This window comes from Fusarium oxysporum, chromosome 10 (genome assembly GCF_000149955.1).
Source record: "Fusarium oxysporum f. sp. lycopersici 4287 chromosome 10, whole genome shotgun sequence".
Taxonomy (NCBI): domain Eukaryota; kingdom Fungi; phylum Ascomycota; class Sordariomycetes; order Hypocreales; family Nectriaceae; genus Fusarium; species Fusarium oxysporum.
The window spans coordinates 2,426,830-2,440,564 of NC_030995.1; the positions used below are offsets into that span (position 1 = coordinate 2,426,830).

A 13,735-nucleotide genomic window follows, 5' to 3' on the forward strand; every position below is an offset into this window, starting at 1 on the left:
AAATGAGGCGCGCACTACAAGGATCTAGTCAGACTTGGCATCAGGCTCGGCATGTGTCTGAGTCCTGCCCGGCAAGGGAACGATCGAGGCTCTCAAGGGTGAAAGTCATCAGTCTTGGCAAATGGAGAAAACGCCATCGGTTGCCTTGTTCCCACTGCGAGGCTTGCTGCGCCTGCAAGGAGTGGATAGTTTGCCTATTCGGTGAGTAAATGTTGCGTAGGAGCGAGGTGCACAGCCGGAGCGGCCGAACAGAGACATGCATATCAGGCTCTCAATAGCCTATCAAATACATCTTTGACCAGCCCTCATAGTAGCATTACAAAAGTACAACCTGAAGGGGCTTGCGTTCCAGTAATGCAGCCACCACTTCTGGTGGCTCACTCAGGGAGGCATCTGCTGTTTGCCTTGCCGCTGACCCCGCCCGCGGCTCTTATGAACTGTTAGTACATTAACAGGTACTCGACCACTCCCCGCCTCCTCGCTATCGATTTCCCCTGCAAACTCCCCCTGGATTGACTGCCCTGCCCCTCTTGTGACTACTGAGTCGTTATGGCTGGTGTTATTCAGCTTGGCGACGCGATCAAGTTTGCTGAGCTTGCCTGGACCGTCTGGGAATATGGATGGGCAAAGGAGCACAACGCAGGTATGTTCGTCATCGAGTTCTTCCCGTTTCCATATGGTCGAAGCAACGGACCTCGAGAAGGTGAAAACTATCGCGACTTTGGTTCCGATGTCCGCACACTTCACAGAAGCCTCGCAGAGCTCGAGAAAGCCGTCAGCAGAGCCCAGGAGTCGCTTCGTAATCATGGCGCATGGGACACTGACAGGCTAGGGGGTGACCGGGATTCCTTATTGGAAATCATTGGAGATTACAATGCCACTCTGAGGGAATGTTATGAGCTCCTCGAAGACAATCGGCGTTACGCCCAGACAACGGGTCCTATCAGGAACATTGATTGGAACCTTAACATTATGCCTCAGGTCGAACATCTGAGAAGTCGGATCCAGATGCACAACTCACGCATCCAACATATTTTGAAGCCCTTCCAGATGTGAGACTACCCACTTGCTAATTCTCGTGATCCTATGATGATAATTTTGGTTCTTTTGCTAACTCACTCTGTTTCTACAGCGACTTGGTCACCAACATCCACAGAGACTTGGATCGGAGGTTCCGGGCCATGCACAGGGATGTACAAGACGTCAAGAGGACTATGAATTCTTTACTCAGACTCCAGAATCCCGGCCTCGCAAGTAAAATTGAGCAGGAACTTAAGGAAGAGCTTTACTCTGTCGAAATATCAGACTCGTTGTTGGGCAGGTTGGAGGCTATGCTAGAGCGGCGTCAGTCTCTGAGGTTGCCGGAGATGGCTGACTGTTTTCTCATACATCTAGGAAGGGCTACACTGCAACCTCAGCTCGACTCAAACAGCTACGCCAGGCGTGAATCGGTGCCTAACTACTTACCATTTGCTAAATGCCAGCTACTAATGAATAGGATGAAGGGGCTCGATGAGCTGCAGAACCCTCGGAGGATGTCACATTGGCCTGGGTATATCAGCAGTCTTGAGGAAGTAAGATTCCTATACAATCTTGTGCATGCTCCAATAATTGATGCTAATAACATTGAAGGAGTTGTCGGAAGAATACTCCCGGGCTCAGAATAAGATAATCGTACCTGGCACTTCAATGTTCGAGGATGAGATGCTCGCCTTTTGGCCAGAAGACGAACCCTGGACGATGGTGGAACCGATAGCGTCGGCGGTAGGAGATACCTGTTTGTTCCAAGGGTAAGCTCTCTCAATGATTTCGTCTCTGCACTGATGCCGACCTGACGTCGCAGGTCTTTGGCGACTCTGTCGCCTGACATATCTCGGCGAGAGATACAACTAATGCGACACATGGACTCAGATCGCCACTTCAGAATCGTCGAGACTTTTGAATCAAACGCTCTGCCACCAAGAAAAGACTCAAAGGTGCTTGACTTCGATATTCGCTCCGCTGTCCTGATTCCATTGTATGCCGACCCGATGGGCCGCAGCAGGGCAACACGGCCACTGGAAATCATAATCGGAGAGAATAAATTACAGCACCGCTACGTCTTCCTTTGTTTGCAAGATGTTCTGGCATTCCAGGCGGCTGTGACAGGCTTCAAGGTTGTGGACGGCTACATGGAGTGAGTCTCATCTTTCCTATTGCCTAGGTGCTTAAGGCATGGATACTTTCAGACCTAGCTAATTCGCCCAGATCTCGCGCAATAGCAAAATTCATTATACATGGGCAAGAAGCCCCCGAGGACGTAACTATACAACTTTGGATACCAAGAGGGTGGACCGATACAGATGACTCGGCGATGAATATACCAGCCGAGGACCTGATAGGTCGGAGCCCTGGCTATGGGTCGTCTACGCCGTCACTTGTGGAGAGGAGTTGGGAGCGGAAAGGCTCGAATTTCGCCCCGGAAATATCGCAGACTATGCCTTTCCCTCACGTTCGAGCCTTTCATCTAACGAATGGTTCACCTAATACGACTCATTCCCCCACAGGGACAACTGTAACCACACCTGATCGACATCAAAGCCGCTCCTATAGCATTTCTTCGTATCGGTCCACCACCACAAATTCCTCTGGTATGAGCTACAGAAGCCTAGGCTCTGAACACAGTGTCACCGTTAGGCTAGAGGGTAGTAGCATTGGCACGGGCTACGGCACAATCCGTAGACCTCCTCGCAGCCCGCTTCTGGTGCTGTTCACTCGGCCTAAGGGCCATGAGTGTTGTTTATATTGCGCAGTAGTGCTAGGTGAAAATATATATTTTTGTATAACTTGATTGTTCATTAGTGAGATGAGAGTTCTTCTCAGGTTTATATCTCTAAATGATTTCATCTAGGACTTTAAACTTTAAATCTAGGACTTTCAGACTGTTAGTCTGAATCCTGAAGGGAAGGGGGATCCCCGGATTTTCCAACACGCCCCCATCCACCTTGTCTTCAGGGCACAGAGTCATCGTGGACTTCAGTACTCCAAATAATACGACCTGCTTCCTCGATCGGACATGCACTGACTCGAATTGCTTCTAGAAAGTGGCCATGGCTGACGGCGTTCAATGGTTTAGTGAGTCCGTCTGCTACCTGCTCATGTGTGCTGACGTATTGTACATCAATATTCCCGGCTTCAACTTCTTCTCGGATATGGTGCTCGGTTAACGGAATGTGCTTTGTCCGTTGGTGAAGCTCAGGGTTTCTGCATAGCTTTAGGGAACCCTGATTATCGCCGTTCAGTGGGATAGGCATATGTAGCGGAAGGAACAGTTCAGAGAAGAGGTTCCTAGTCCAGGCTAATTCTCTGGCACACTGGGAGAGTGCTGTATATTCAGCCTCGGTAGTCGATAGTGCCACTGTTTCGTGCCGTTTGGCCCTCCATGAGACTGTAGATCCTTCAAGTTGAACAAGCCATCCAAACGTCGATCTTCCCGTAACAGTGTCGCCTTTCCAATCCGAGTCGGCCCAAGCTGTGATGCTCCAAGCGGATTCAGGATCTTTCTTGACGCCCCCAAGCACCAGGCCGTGGTCCCTTGTCTGCTGTAGATAGCGAAGACCTCTTTTGATCAATCGTGAATGTGCTGGTGATGGATTCGACATGTATCTTGAGAGTACCGAGAGTAGGAAAGCTAAATCGGGTCTGGTTTGGGTCATTCCATACATCAGCGAGCCGGTTTTCGAGCTATAGTCTTCTCGTTCTTCTGGAGAAGCCGAGTCGCCATTGTCTCTTGGTTGCAGTGTCGAGAGTGAATTTCGCTCCATCGGGGTCTTGACCGGTCGGCAATCTTCCAAGCCGAATTTCTTCAGTATTCTGGTAAAATATGCATCCTGGGAAAGGTAGATCAGCCTTGAGTTCCTGTCTCGGGTTATTCTTACTCCAAGAAAATGGCTGGCGGGACCGAGATCAGTCATCGTAAAGATCTCTCCCAGGCGGGCTTTGTACCCTTGGATTGCTTCCTTGTTGCTGCCCATGATGAGGAAGTCATCCACATATGTGATGATAATCACTCCCGTTGTGGGATTGTGATATACGGCCGTGTCAGACGTTGCTTGTCTGAAGTCAAGGGATTCTAAGGTCTTCTTCAGCTTCTTTTGCCATTGCCGAGGCGCCTGTTTGAGTCCGTAGAGGGATTTGATCAATTTGCAGATCTTCTCAGTTGAGAATCCTGCCGGACGGTCTTCTGGGTGTTGATCGAAATACTCGACAAGTCCTTCCGGCATTTCGATAAAGACTTGTTCATCGAGATCCCCTTCCAGGAACGCCGTCGACACGTCCATCTGCTCAATTTCCCAGTCAAGACAGGCAGCAACGGTGAGGAGGATTCTCCAAGTCGCCGCTTTGGCAACAGAGGCAAAAGTCTGGTTGTAGTCAAAGCCGAACTGTTGTTCAAAGCCTCTGACCACCAGCCGTGCCTTGAACTTGTCGAGGTTGCCGTCCTCGTTTTTCTTGACCTTGAATACCCACTTGACTGTAAGTGGCCTATTGTGAGCTTGGGTGCGGTCCAGCATGCGCCAAGCTCCTTTCTTGAGGAGGCTGCGCAGCTCACTGTGTATTGCTCTGAGCCAATGCTCCCTTTGCGGACCTTGAAGCGCTTCAGTCATTGTTTTGGGCTCAGTGATCACCTCTTTTCGGAGATCGGGCAGCTTAGCTGATGTCATGGATGTTGTCGTCTGTCCATGCTGAGGATTATGCACCTCAGCATGCTGAAGATTGTTCACTTCAGACCTTTGTGGGCTTGGAGTCTTTGTCTGCTCCGTGACGGACTGTGGCCGGCTTGAGATGGGAGCTCCGTTCTTGCGGATTTCCGGCTCAACATCATGCTCAGTTTCGGTCAGGAGTTCTGTCTCCCCAACCTTTTCGTAGAATTGTACATTTGCAGAGCGGACGATCTGATGTCCCTTCCTGCGAGAGGGCACCCAGCAGGTGTAGATCTGTGAACCTTCCATGCATAGGTAGATTCCAGCCTCTCCTCTTGGGCCAAACTTGTGTGATCTCAATCTTCGTTCCTGCGGTATGTGTATCGTGACTTGTGAGCCGCAGATTCGTTCTCCGGACAGATCCGGCTTGTTGTCTTGTCCGGGAAAGGCCTCGTTGAGAAAGCTTTCCATGGGAGTGAGGCCATCAATTGCCCTGGTGGCTGTCACGTTTGTCTTGCGCACCATATCTTCCAGGACCAATGGCCAGAGCTCTATCGGGATTCTTTCCGACTCCATGGTTGCTCTGACTTTGTCAAAGATGATGCGGTTAGAGCGCTCAGCAACTCCGTTAAATTCAGGAGTATATGGTATCGTCTTGATGATCTTGACGCCGTGAGTGTACTCGAGGTTCTTGAGAGACGCACCATAGAGCTCAGAGCCGCCATCCATCTGGATTGCGTACACTCGGATGCCATACTGAGTTCGTATCTTGGAGATGAGCTGGCCTAGGAGTTCCGAAGCCATCCCCTTCCTCGTGAATGTGTAGGCCCATCTCATTCGATGCCTGTCATCTGTGGCAATCATTCCCCATCGTTCGCCTCTAATGCCCGGTGGATTGACTTTGAAGGTGTCAACATGAATGAACCCGGCCCTGGAGGCTCGTTTCCGTTTATTTCGCGGAGTCCATCGTAGGGCCTTTGCGATGTCGCAGGCGAGGCAGTAATTGAAAGGCTGATGGTCGTGGTGGCCGTCACAGTACATTCCTTTGGTCATTTTGGCAGTCTGTGACACCTGATATGCGTTAACATGGCCGAGTCTTCGGTGCCAAAGGTCGACATTCAGGCATTGATTTGATGAAGCAGTGTGGTGATTGCATGGTTCTGGCTGGAGTTCCCAGGCGGCCTGGTTTGAAACAGTAGTCTTTCCGACCTCAGTGTTCACGTACAGACCGTCCCTTCCTATGCGGAGGAGACCAAAGACATCTCCTGTTGGGTCATACATGTCGTTCCCGTCTATCCAGCCGCCGTTCTTGTATAGCCTGAGTCCTGACATGACATTTACCGGAAACTCAGGGATGAACAGCGTGTCTTTGAGGTTAATTGTGACCTGCTCACCCCATTTGTTTATGAAGCAAATTTTGACTGTCCCCCTACCGAATGGGTACACCTTCCCACCGCCCGTAACGAGGACCGTTCGGGTTGCAGGCTGCAGTTCTGTGAATAGGCTTTGGTCGTTGCAGATGTGGACTGACGAACCTGTGTCGAACAGCCATTCTGCGGTTGAAGAGATGTTATCAAGGGAGACCTTACACGTCTCTGTATTGTCCATAGGTAGCTCGTCTGAGACGCTGTCTTCAAGGATCAGAAAAGATCGCTCGACTGTCATATGATTTGATTCCTTGATATGGAGATTCTTGGTGTTGTCCCGTTGAAGATCATGCTCCATGAGTTCCTTGGCGAGGCGGACTGCCCAGTCAGGTCGCTTATCCTTATGGGCAAACCAACAATCATTTTCGTGATGTCCTCTCTTCTTGCAGTTCGTGCAGGTATGGTCCTTATGCTTGCCGACCCGATGATTGGTTTCCTGGCTGGATTTGTTCGTGGCTCGTAGGTTCTTTGAAGAGCCTCTCCTCCGGCCGCTTGCCTCTTGCTTTCTTGCGGTCAGGCCCTTCCTTCCGGTCTTTTTACTGTGAGCCCAGTACGTTGAGGCAGTGCCATGACTATCATCATCATCTGATGACCTGTTTTCATCAATGAGATCTTGCTGCATTGATCGTAGTGTTGGCGGATGCTCCGAGCGTAGGAGAGCGCGCTGTCTGGCAGTCCAGTCGGGGTACTCGTTCTCGCAGGCAGTCAGATAAACAACCTTTTTGAGGGTATCTGAGATTGGTTCTTTCTGCTCGAGGAGAAGTTTGACGAGTCGTTCAAAGTCGACATTAAATTGTGGAATTGTCTCGTAAGAGCTTGTTTTGATCCGGATGAACTGGTAAAGTGTTGTCTGCAGAAGAACTGGGCCCGTGCCAATACAATAGGCCTGGAGAAGGTTGAACATCTCCTGGGGATTCTCAATCCCGACTAGTTGACTAAGTGCTTCTCCAGTGCAGTTACCTCGGATGGAGACGGCAGCTTTTGCCGCCCTGATCTTTTGATCCATAGTCTGCTGTTCCTCGGGAGGGTAATCACCAAAGACAGCATCTTCGAGACCATTGATTCGAAGAATGGCCTTCTGAGCTGGGCAATATTGCTCCCAATTGGAGGGTCCGCCTAGCTTGAGCTCTTGCGGAAGGAAAAGAGTATTCTTTTCAGAGATGACCGTGGTACTGTCATACATTGAGGATGGTGTGTGGTCTTGACCTGAAGCACCAGGTCGCGACGATTCGGATGCAGGCGATACTCTGATTGTGTTGCGGGTTCGCATGGTGGAACGTGGGGCTCGTCGTGACGTCATCTTGAGTTGAAGTTTGGTTCTTTGATTCAGAAGAGAAACCCGGTGTTTGCTAACCCGGGCTCATAACCTGTTGTTTATATTGCGCAGTAGTGCTAGGTGAAAATATATATTTTTGTATAACTTGATTGTTCATTAGTGAGATGAGAGTTCTTCTCAGGTTTATATCTCTAAATGATTTCATCTAGGACTTTAAACTTTAAATCTAGGACTTTCAGACTGTTAGTCTGAATCCTGAAGGGAAGGGGGATCCCCGGATTTTCCAACAATGAGTCCAGGCGGTCCATCGTGGCCATCACGCTCGATGAGTGGATGGAGCCTCAAAGGGATAAATGCAAGTGCCTGCAGTCTCCAGAATGCCCTATCACGGCTATAGGAAGCGGCCGCGATCTGATACACGCTCGCAGGTTCGACGGCGACAAGTGGGACCTTCTACGGCTAGCGGCGTCGCGAGGCGACGAGCAGTGTCGCTGGGATGGACTTATTCGCGTCAGTATCTGGTTCCCTGCTCCGGATCTGCGAAAAAGGTTTGGTGGCGAGCCTTGTGAGTGTTCCAAGGAGACAGAGGGCGAGCTCGAGTCTTGCCACCTGCGGGGGCACCAGGGTATCTTGGGGGTGGTGAGGGATTTCTACCGAAGGCTGCTGATACAATATTATGAGCAGACTAACAACCGCATGGACGTGGTGGATCGTCCCCCTCATGGGTGATCAGTTTGAGTGGACTCCTCATATTGGGATGGCGTGGCATGGAACGGCCAAGTAGGCAATGGTTTTTTTGCCTCTCATGTCCTGAACTAGATCTTAGAGAGCTGATAGATTTCAACGTCTCGGAAAGTCTCGAATTCGTCGTCGGTTTCCATCGGGGGCAACTTAGGGACAAGCTGCACTAGGTCGGTTTTAGATGTTCCTAGCTAGATATGTTTTTAATTCATCGTCACGTTATAATTGCAAACTCGGGCAGGAGCAGAATTCCACTCCTTGCTTATAGACTCTATATGATCTAGAATTTGTTGTATCATCTTATATCTAGACATGCCGTATTCGAACGACAAGTCAAGGATCACATCAGGCTTTGACTTAGTCGGGCTAAGAGTGATATTCGAAGCAAGGCCATGTTTAATTCTAGGTCGAGCACCTCGTACTACTTTCCGATCAGCGTGGATGGGAAGATTAGGTTATCCACGGCTGGTGTAGATGGTGTTCCGTGCTTTCATTATAGCTTGGCCCATCGATGGCAGCGAGATCGAATAAAATATTAGAGACCTAGGTTCCTAGCTTAAAATTAACTGGGATACTACTGGTAATGCGAGACAATAGCTAGCCGAGCTTTTATAGTGTGATTTCTCAAAAAGAATTACCAAGGTTCACCTTGACTCTTAATAAAATGCTTACTATGTGAAATGCTCTTATATTAGAGATTCAAACCGTTAAGGAAGCCCATAGGCATCACCATGATATGATCAATAATCCCAATTCTATCTCAGTCAAGGAGAGGCAACCCAGCGCGGGTATGAGGTGCTTACGTCTGCCAGCCTCTGCTCACCCTTGCCTTACACTTAGCGGTGCACAAGTGTGTCCTAGCCACTATCATCCCATACAGAATCACGTTCTATTTTTCCAATTCATAAGACACTCTAGAGTATAAGCTATCAAATTCAGTTATCTCAGTTTCACAAATTAAGGAAACTGCCTTTTTGCCTTATGCTTCCTAGCAAGCCTCCTACTAGTATTATGGATAAAGCCCCTCCGGCTATGGGCTCAAATAGCAACAGCAGCCACGCCGGCGGCCTAAATAGCTGCGGCTAAGAGCTGCGGCTATCAGCTACAGCTCACTGGCTCCCCCAACTCCGAGGTATACCTTGTATCTCTGGCTGATTATGCAAAGCACTAGGCAATCCCAGGAGGCCGCACTATCTATATTCTCTGCATGGTAGGCTTTGTTTTGTTATTTCAGGAGTGGGATAAAAGTAATAGGCATCGATAATAATAGCTCGCGAGGCCGAGGGTATACTGCGCCTTTCCGTTGCCTAGTCTCCTGTCAATTTAGACCGCAATTGCTTGTTCGTTTTCCCGCTTGTTTCCAGCAATCCTTGCTCTGAAATACAATAGCGACTACACAGTACATCGGAGGCTTCTAGGTAAAGTACGAGGCGGATAGTGCGGCAAAGGCACCAGAGGCCGTGACCAAGTGCCACCACAACTACGGCAGGAGGTAAGCACCCAACGCAGCAGTAAACAATCGCCTCCAGTTCAAGCATCTGGCTATTTGGAATCAGAAGGTTTCAATTACAGCTAATTTCCAGGACTTTCATCAAATAATAAAAAATTAGGATCCAGGTCCCAAAGAAGGCCTGAGGCTGTCTCCTTGTTTGGGGTTGCTATGACGTTCGTGAGAGATGGACGGGGCATCGGGAATGTTCCAGGGCCTGAGGCCATAAAAGCAGCCAGAGGTGCCGAGTTACGTGTCGCTTGCGTTTCGTCTCAGGATACTACTATGAACTCTAAACTTGCCGAGGCCCGACAGTTCGCTCCCTTGGCTTATTGCTTGCCTCGTAGTATCTACCCACAGCCCTCTCCCAAGACTCTTGAATAGTTCCCCAATATTTTTCTGGATTCTTTTTCATATGCCCAACGTGTCCACTTTCAAATAACTGCCCCTCGCTAGGGTATCCAGCCTCCTGCGAAACGGCCATATATCCTTCAATATGCTGCCACGGAATAAGAAAGTCTCCCTTTCCATACAAGAATAGCCTTGTGCTCTTCTTGCTCTCCCACTGCTCATCGGTGAAGATCCTGTGGCTGAACTTAGGCGCAGATTCTCTTCCCGCGAGATAGTCGAATACATGAATCATGCAGAAGAACCAGGCGCATAGCACTTGTGTTACAATGAATGGCAAGGGGAGCTTTGCTGCTAGCCCGATAGCCATGGCGTGAGAAAATCGCTTGAGGTTATCCCACGTAAGATATGGAGTTCCGGGCGTAGAGTCATAGACCGTCAGCGCATGGGGCATCGGCCGGTTGTAGGTCTCCTTGTAGGCATTCAAGGTGGCTGAGTAATTGATAGTTCCAGAATTAGACATCACGTGGAACAAGACTGAACCGTCTGGTGCATTGTTGGGAAAAACCTCGTGTATAACCGGAAGCATGGCCTCTGTGCGCTGAGCCACATGGTCGATGAAGCCTTTGTAAATAGGCGACAGGACCGCGACTTGCTTGGCATGAGGGTACAACTGTCGATAGACATCGGTGAACTTTGATATGTGTCTTGGAGGTGCGTCGCCCCAGCCGTAGATGACGATTGTCCGAGGATGTTCTGGGTTTGGCTCAATGCCTGTCCGCGTCTCACCCGGACGAACGAAGACTCTATTTGATAAGGCACTGAAGCCGACAAAGGTACTAGGCCGTGTATATTTGCTCATGGTAATCTACGATTTTAAGGTGATTGTTGACGATCGTTGAAAAGAAGGGAATATCCAGAAACCGTCCTGCTATATATCATGTTTCTCAGATGATGTCTGAATAAGCTTATTCAATCCTCCAGAGAACCCGGATTGGCAGAGAAGTGACAAAATGAAGCTAATATGAGAGACCTTCTCACGTCAGATCAATCGATGTGTTGTGATTGACTATTCAGTGAGGCACAGTAGCTCTAGAGAGGTTTGTGACGTGGAACAGTAAGCACTATACTCTCGGCTTATGGAGTCATATAATAGTTGCTGGATCCCTGTAGTGGTAGATGTTGGATTAACCTCTAAAAGACTTGCGTTAAAACTTGGCTTACGATAAGAATTACTGGTTGTGCTGCTTATGGTCCGAGGCCAGCAATCTTGCCATTGAGCGGACTGATGCCAGTCTCAACAGTTGTGTCGGGGCGCGAATGATTTACATTACTCATTATATCTATTGTTACATGGTAGTGAAGATAGACGCTAATTAATCATGAAATGTTTGTGTACTGCGAAATAAGAAACTCATACCATTCGCTCTTGGTCCGAGGTGGATGCCTGGTCCTGGGTTTCTGTAAACACCACCTTGGTCTCAACCTTCTTCACAATCCCATTTTCCCAGTCGGATGTCCTTCGGTAGGAGTCATCACGCGACATATCGTCAAGTCGGACATGACCTGTGCGACTCGCGGTGACAAACGTAGTCATCCGACCACTGACCAATTCATCGCGAACCCTCTGTCGACCTCCCTCGGTCGGTCTAGCGTCTTGCTCTCTTGAGCTCTTGACTATGTGGCCGAGAAGAGAGGCGACGTTCATCTCGATGTATAGTTTGAGGAGGTAGACGAGTTGATGGAACTGGACATAGCTGATAGCCGTTAGACATGAGGCAACGTAGGTGTAGGGCATACTGACACAACAGGACTGGGGAGAAATGTGGCTCCCATCAGCACGCAATCCAACGACACTGATATAACAACCATAATGACGTTGAAGTGGAACAGCTCAGTATACTTCGTCAATCCGCAAGCGATGAGTCGCGACCGAACCAGGTATATGAAGTAGAGGTTAAGCGATAAATCGACGATCAAAAAGACAGCTTTTTCGGTTCGGTCCCAGACGATGTTGATTTCTTCGTACAGGTGAGAGATCTGTAAGCGAGCTGGTACCCAGATGCAGAAACCGCTGATGTTGATCAAGCTCGCAACCACCGCAACTCCCCACTTGACTCTGTTGATGTTCGTTTTGTTACCGAGAAGGAGGGATATTCGATTGATGATGATCTGGAGGGTAAATTGGATCTGCATACTCCAGAAAACAACTGCAGAAGGCGTAAGTATAAGTCTGAGGCTGATGATAGGGCGACGTACTGATAAAGAAAAAGACCCAGAAGCTGGAGAGCGGTATCAAGTCAGTACGCTTCGGGAGAAGAGGACAGAGGAGACTGACCTTGGTGGAGCGAAGCCTCGTAGCCAGCAATAAGTGATGATTCCCATACAGTTGCATCCAATCCAATCAAGCCAGCACATGATGATGTATGCGCTGAAAAGCCTTTTTCTCTGGTACGCCTGCATCGTCTGCTTGATGGCCATACCAGCAGTGAACATTGACGCGCCCATGCTGAAGCCGAAGATGAGACTGACAATGTTCATCTCCAGATCCTTTGGAGTCTCGGTCTTGTACCACGGAGGAATCAAAAAGCCCGCCATGGCTGGAGTGTAGTGAAGGACGAATACTAAACTTCGATATGTTGACTGTCACAAGAAACGATGAGACCGATGCCAAGAGCGGGACCAAGAGATAATGACTTATAGTAACAGACGGTTCAATACGAAAATGACAGATCTTCCCCTGGTTTGGGCATTGTATCCATGATATGCAAAACCAAGGGGGTCTTAAGACTACCCTCAGCCTCGATCTCGAATACGAGTCAGTGCCCAACACCCACCAACGGTCAATTTAATGCATGAAGATCGCAACCCCAAAGCCGTAGCGCCGGCCGCGAGCATAGCGTATTGAGCAGTGAAGCAGCCGATCTTGCGACCCAAAAGTCGCAGATTTAATGCTAAAAGAGCGGGCTGGACGCTATCCGTTGACGCCACGGAATTTTGAGTTAGTGTCTTGACTCGGGAAATTGTAGAAATTGGGATGAAAGCGATGCGCGCCGATAAGGTTCGGGGTATTATAGCTGAGACTTGCGCTGAGATCGTGAACGAGTCTGGGGAACGAGGAGTGAGAGTTTGGCGTTGCAGTGACTGGACGGTCAAGAGTCCAATCGGACGTAATCTGGGGAAATATTATTGATATGCCGTTCAATTATTGATACGATACCTGAGACACGGCACAATCGGCAGTGATTTATCGTTGCAACGGCAGACGGATCAACGCAACGCCCAACAATGACAAACTCATTACCGTAAGCCATAATGTAACCAACTCCTCCTTCCAAGACTTCGAATTGCGCTGGAACACCATCCACTACCGACAAAATCCCCGCCAGGCGTGACCCATTGGGTTACAAAAATGGCGTTTAAGTTTTCATGGAACAAGCATGGAACCACTAACCTAGCAGCGGCACAGTTGCTGTCGATGCACTAGCAATGTCAGCCTTAAACACTAAACCCACTGGATTGGCTGGAAGCTCCGGGGGATCTCCCCTGTTGCCAGGCTTGTGATGTTTTATCGGACGATGGCTGTTTTATGTTTTTCCCGGGGTCAAGCGGGACGGATCCAATTGGTTTAGTGTGGCTACCTGGTTTGTTGATCCATGAATATCGTATTTCATTTTCCTTGGATATGAGATGCTGCAATTAATGATTAGGTGATGCCCTTTCTTTTGCGAAATAAGGATCGTTGAAACAAATCCCTATTGGTATTAATGAGCAA

The 13,735-nt window shown here is 49.1% G+C and overlaps 6 protein-coding genes across 6 annotated transcripts; 3 read left to right on the top strand and 3 right to left on the bottom strand.

The window, feature by feature from the left end:
• Positions 1–549: 549 nt before the first annotated feature.
• On the top strand, positions 550–2,558 carry FOXG_11789 (uncharacterized protein; the record flags this gene model as incomplete). The annotated part of the gene is made up of 6 exons (XM_018391522.1): positions 550–1,052; positions 1,133–1,574; positions 1,633–1,790; positions 1,925–2,176; positions 2,248–2,491; positions 2,547–2,558. 6 exons carry the CDS (start codon positions 550–552, stop codon positions 2,556–2,558), a joined length of 1,611 nt encoding a protein of 536 aa, XP_018250181.1.
• A 119-nt stretch (positions 2,559–2,677) lies between these two features.
• Positions 2,678–2,770, bottom strand: FOXG_20604 (uncharacterized protein; the record flags this gene model as incomplete). The annotated part of the gene is made up of 1 exon (XM_018400895.1): positions 2,678–2,770. The coding sequence occupies one exon, from the start codon at positions 2,768–2,770 to the stop codon at positions 2,678–2,680; it is 93 nt and encodes a 30-aa protein (XP_018250182.1).
• A 4,945-nt stretch (positions 2,771–7,715) lies between these two features.
• Positions 7,716–8,111, top strand: FOXG_11790 (uncharacterized protein; the record flags this gene model as incomplete). The annotated part of the gene is made up of 1 exon (XM_018391523.1): positions 7,716–8,111. One exon carries the CDS (start codon positions 7,716–7,718, stop codon positions 8,109–8,111), a length of 396 nt encoding a protein of 131 aa, XP_018250183.1.
• A 993-nt stretch (positions 8,112–9,104) lies between these two features.
• FOXG_20605 (uncharacterized protein) lies at positions 9,105–9,209 on the top strand (the record flags this gene model as incomplete). Its single annotated transcript, XM_018400896.1, has 1 exon — positions 9,105–9,209. One exon carries the CDS (start codon positions 9,105–9,107, stop codon positions 9,207–9,209), a length of 105 nt encoding a protein of 34 aa, XP_018250184.1.
• A 695-nt stretch (positions 9,210–9,904) lies between these two features.
• Positions 9,905–10,822, bottom strand: FOXG_11791 (uncharacterized protein; the record flags this gene model as incomplete). The annotated part of the gene is made up of 1 exon (XM_018391524.1): positions 9,905–10,822. The coding sequence occupies one exon, from the start codon at positions 10,820–10,822 to the stop codon at positions 9,905–9,907; it is 918 nt and encodes a 305-aa protein (XP_018250185.1).
• Positions 10,823–11,269: 447 nt separating this feature from the next.
• FOXG_11792 (uncharacterized protein) lies at positions 11,270–13,152 on the bottom strand. Its single transcript, XM_018391525.1, has 5 exons — positions 12,798–13,152; positions 12,299–12,743; positions 12,220–12,242; positions 11,765–12,170; positions 11,270–11,717 (listed from the first exon to the last, which is right to left on the bottom strand). Exons 2-5 carry the CDS (start codon positions 12,556–12,558, stop codon positions 11,375–11,377), a joined length of 1,032 nt encoding a protein of 343 aa, XP_018250186.1. The 5' UTR covers positions 12,559–12,743; positions 12,798–13,152; the 3' UTR covers positions 11,270–11,374.
• Between the last annotated feature and the right edge of the window lie 583 nt (positions 13,153–13,735).

Coding starts and splice junctions, on each gene's coding strand:
- FOXG_11792 (XM_018391525.1), bottom strand. CDS start 12,558: ATGGCGGGCTTTTTGATTCCTCCGTGGTACAAGACCGAGACTCCAAAG. Junction 12,243..12,298: donor CGAGGCTTCGCTCCACCAAG/GTCAGTCTCCTC, acceptor ACCGCTCTCCAG/CTTCTGGGTCTTTTTCTTTA. Junction 12,171..12,219: donor CTGGGTCTTTTTCTTTATCA/GTACGTCGCCCT, acceptor CGCCTTCTGCAG/TTGTTTTCTGGAGTATGCAG.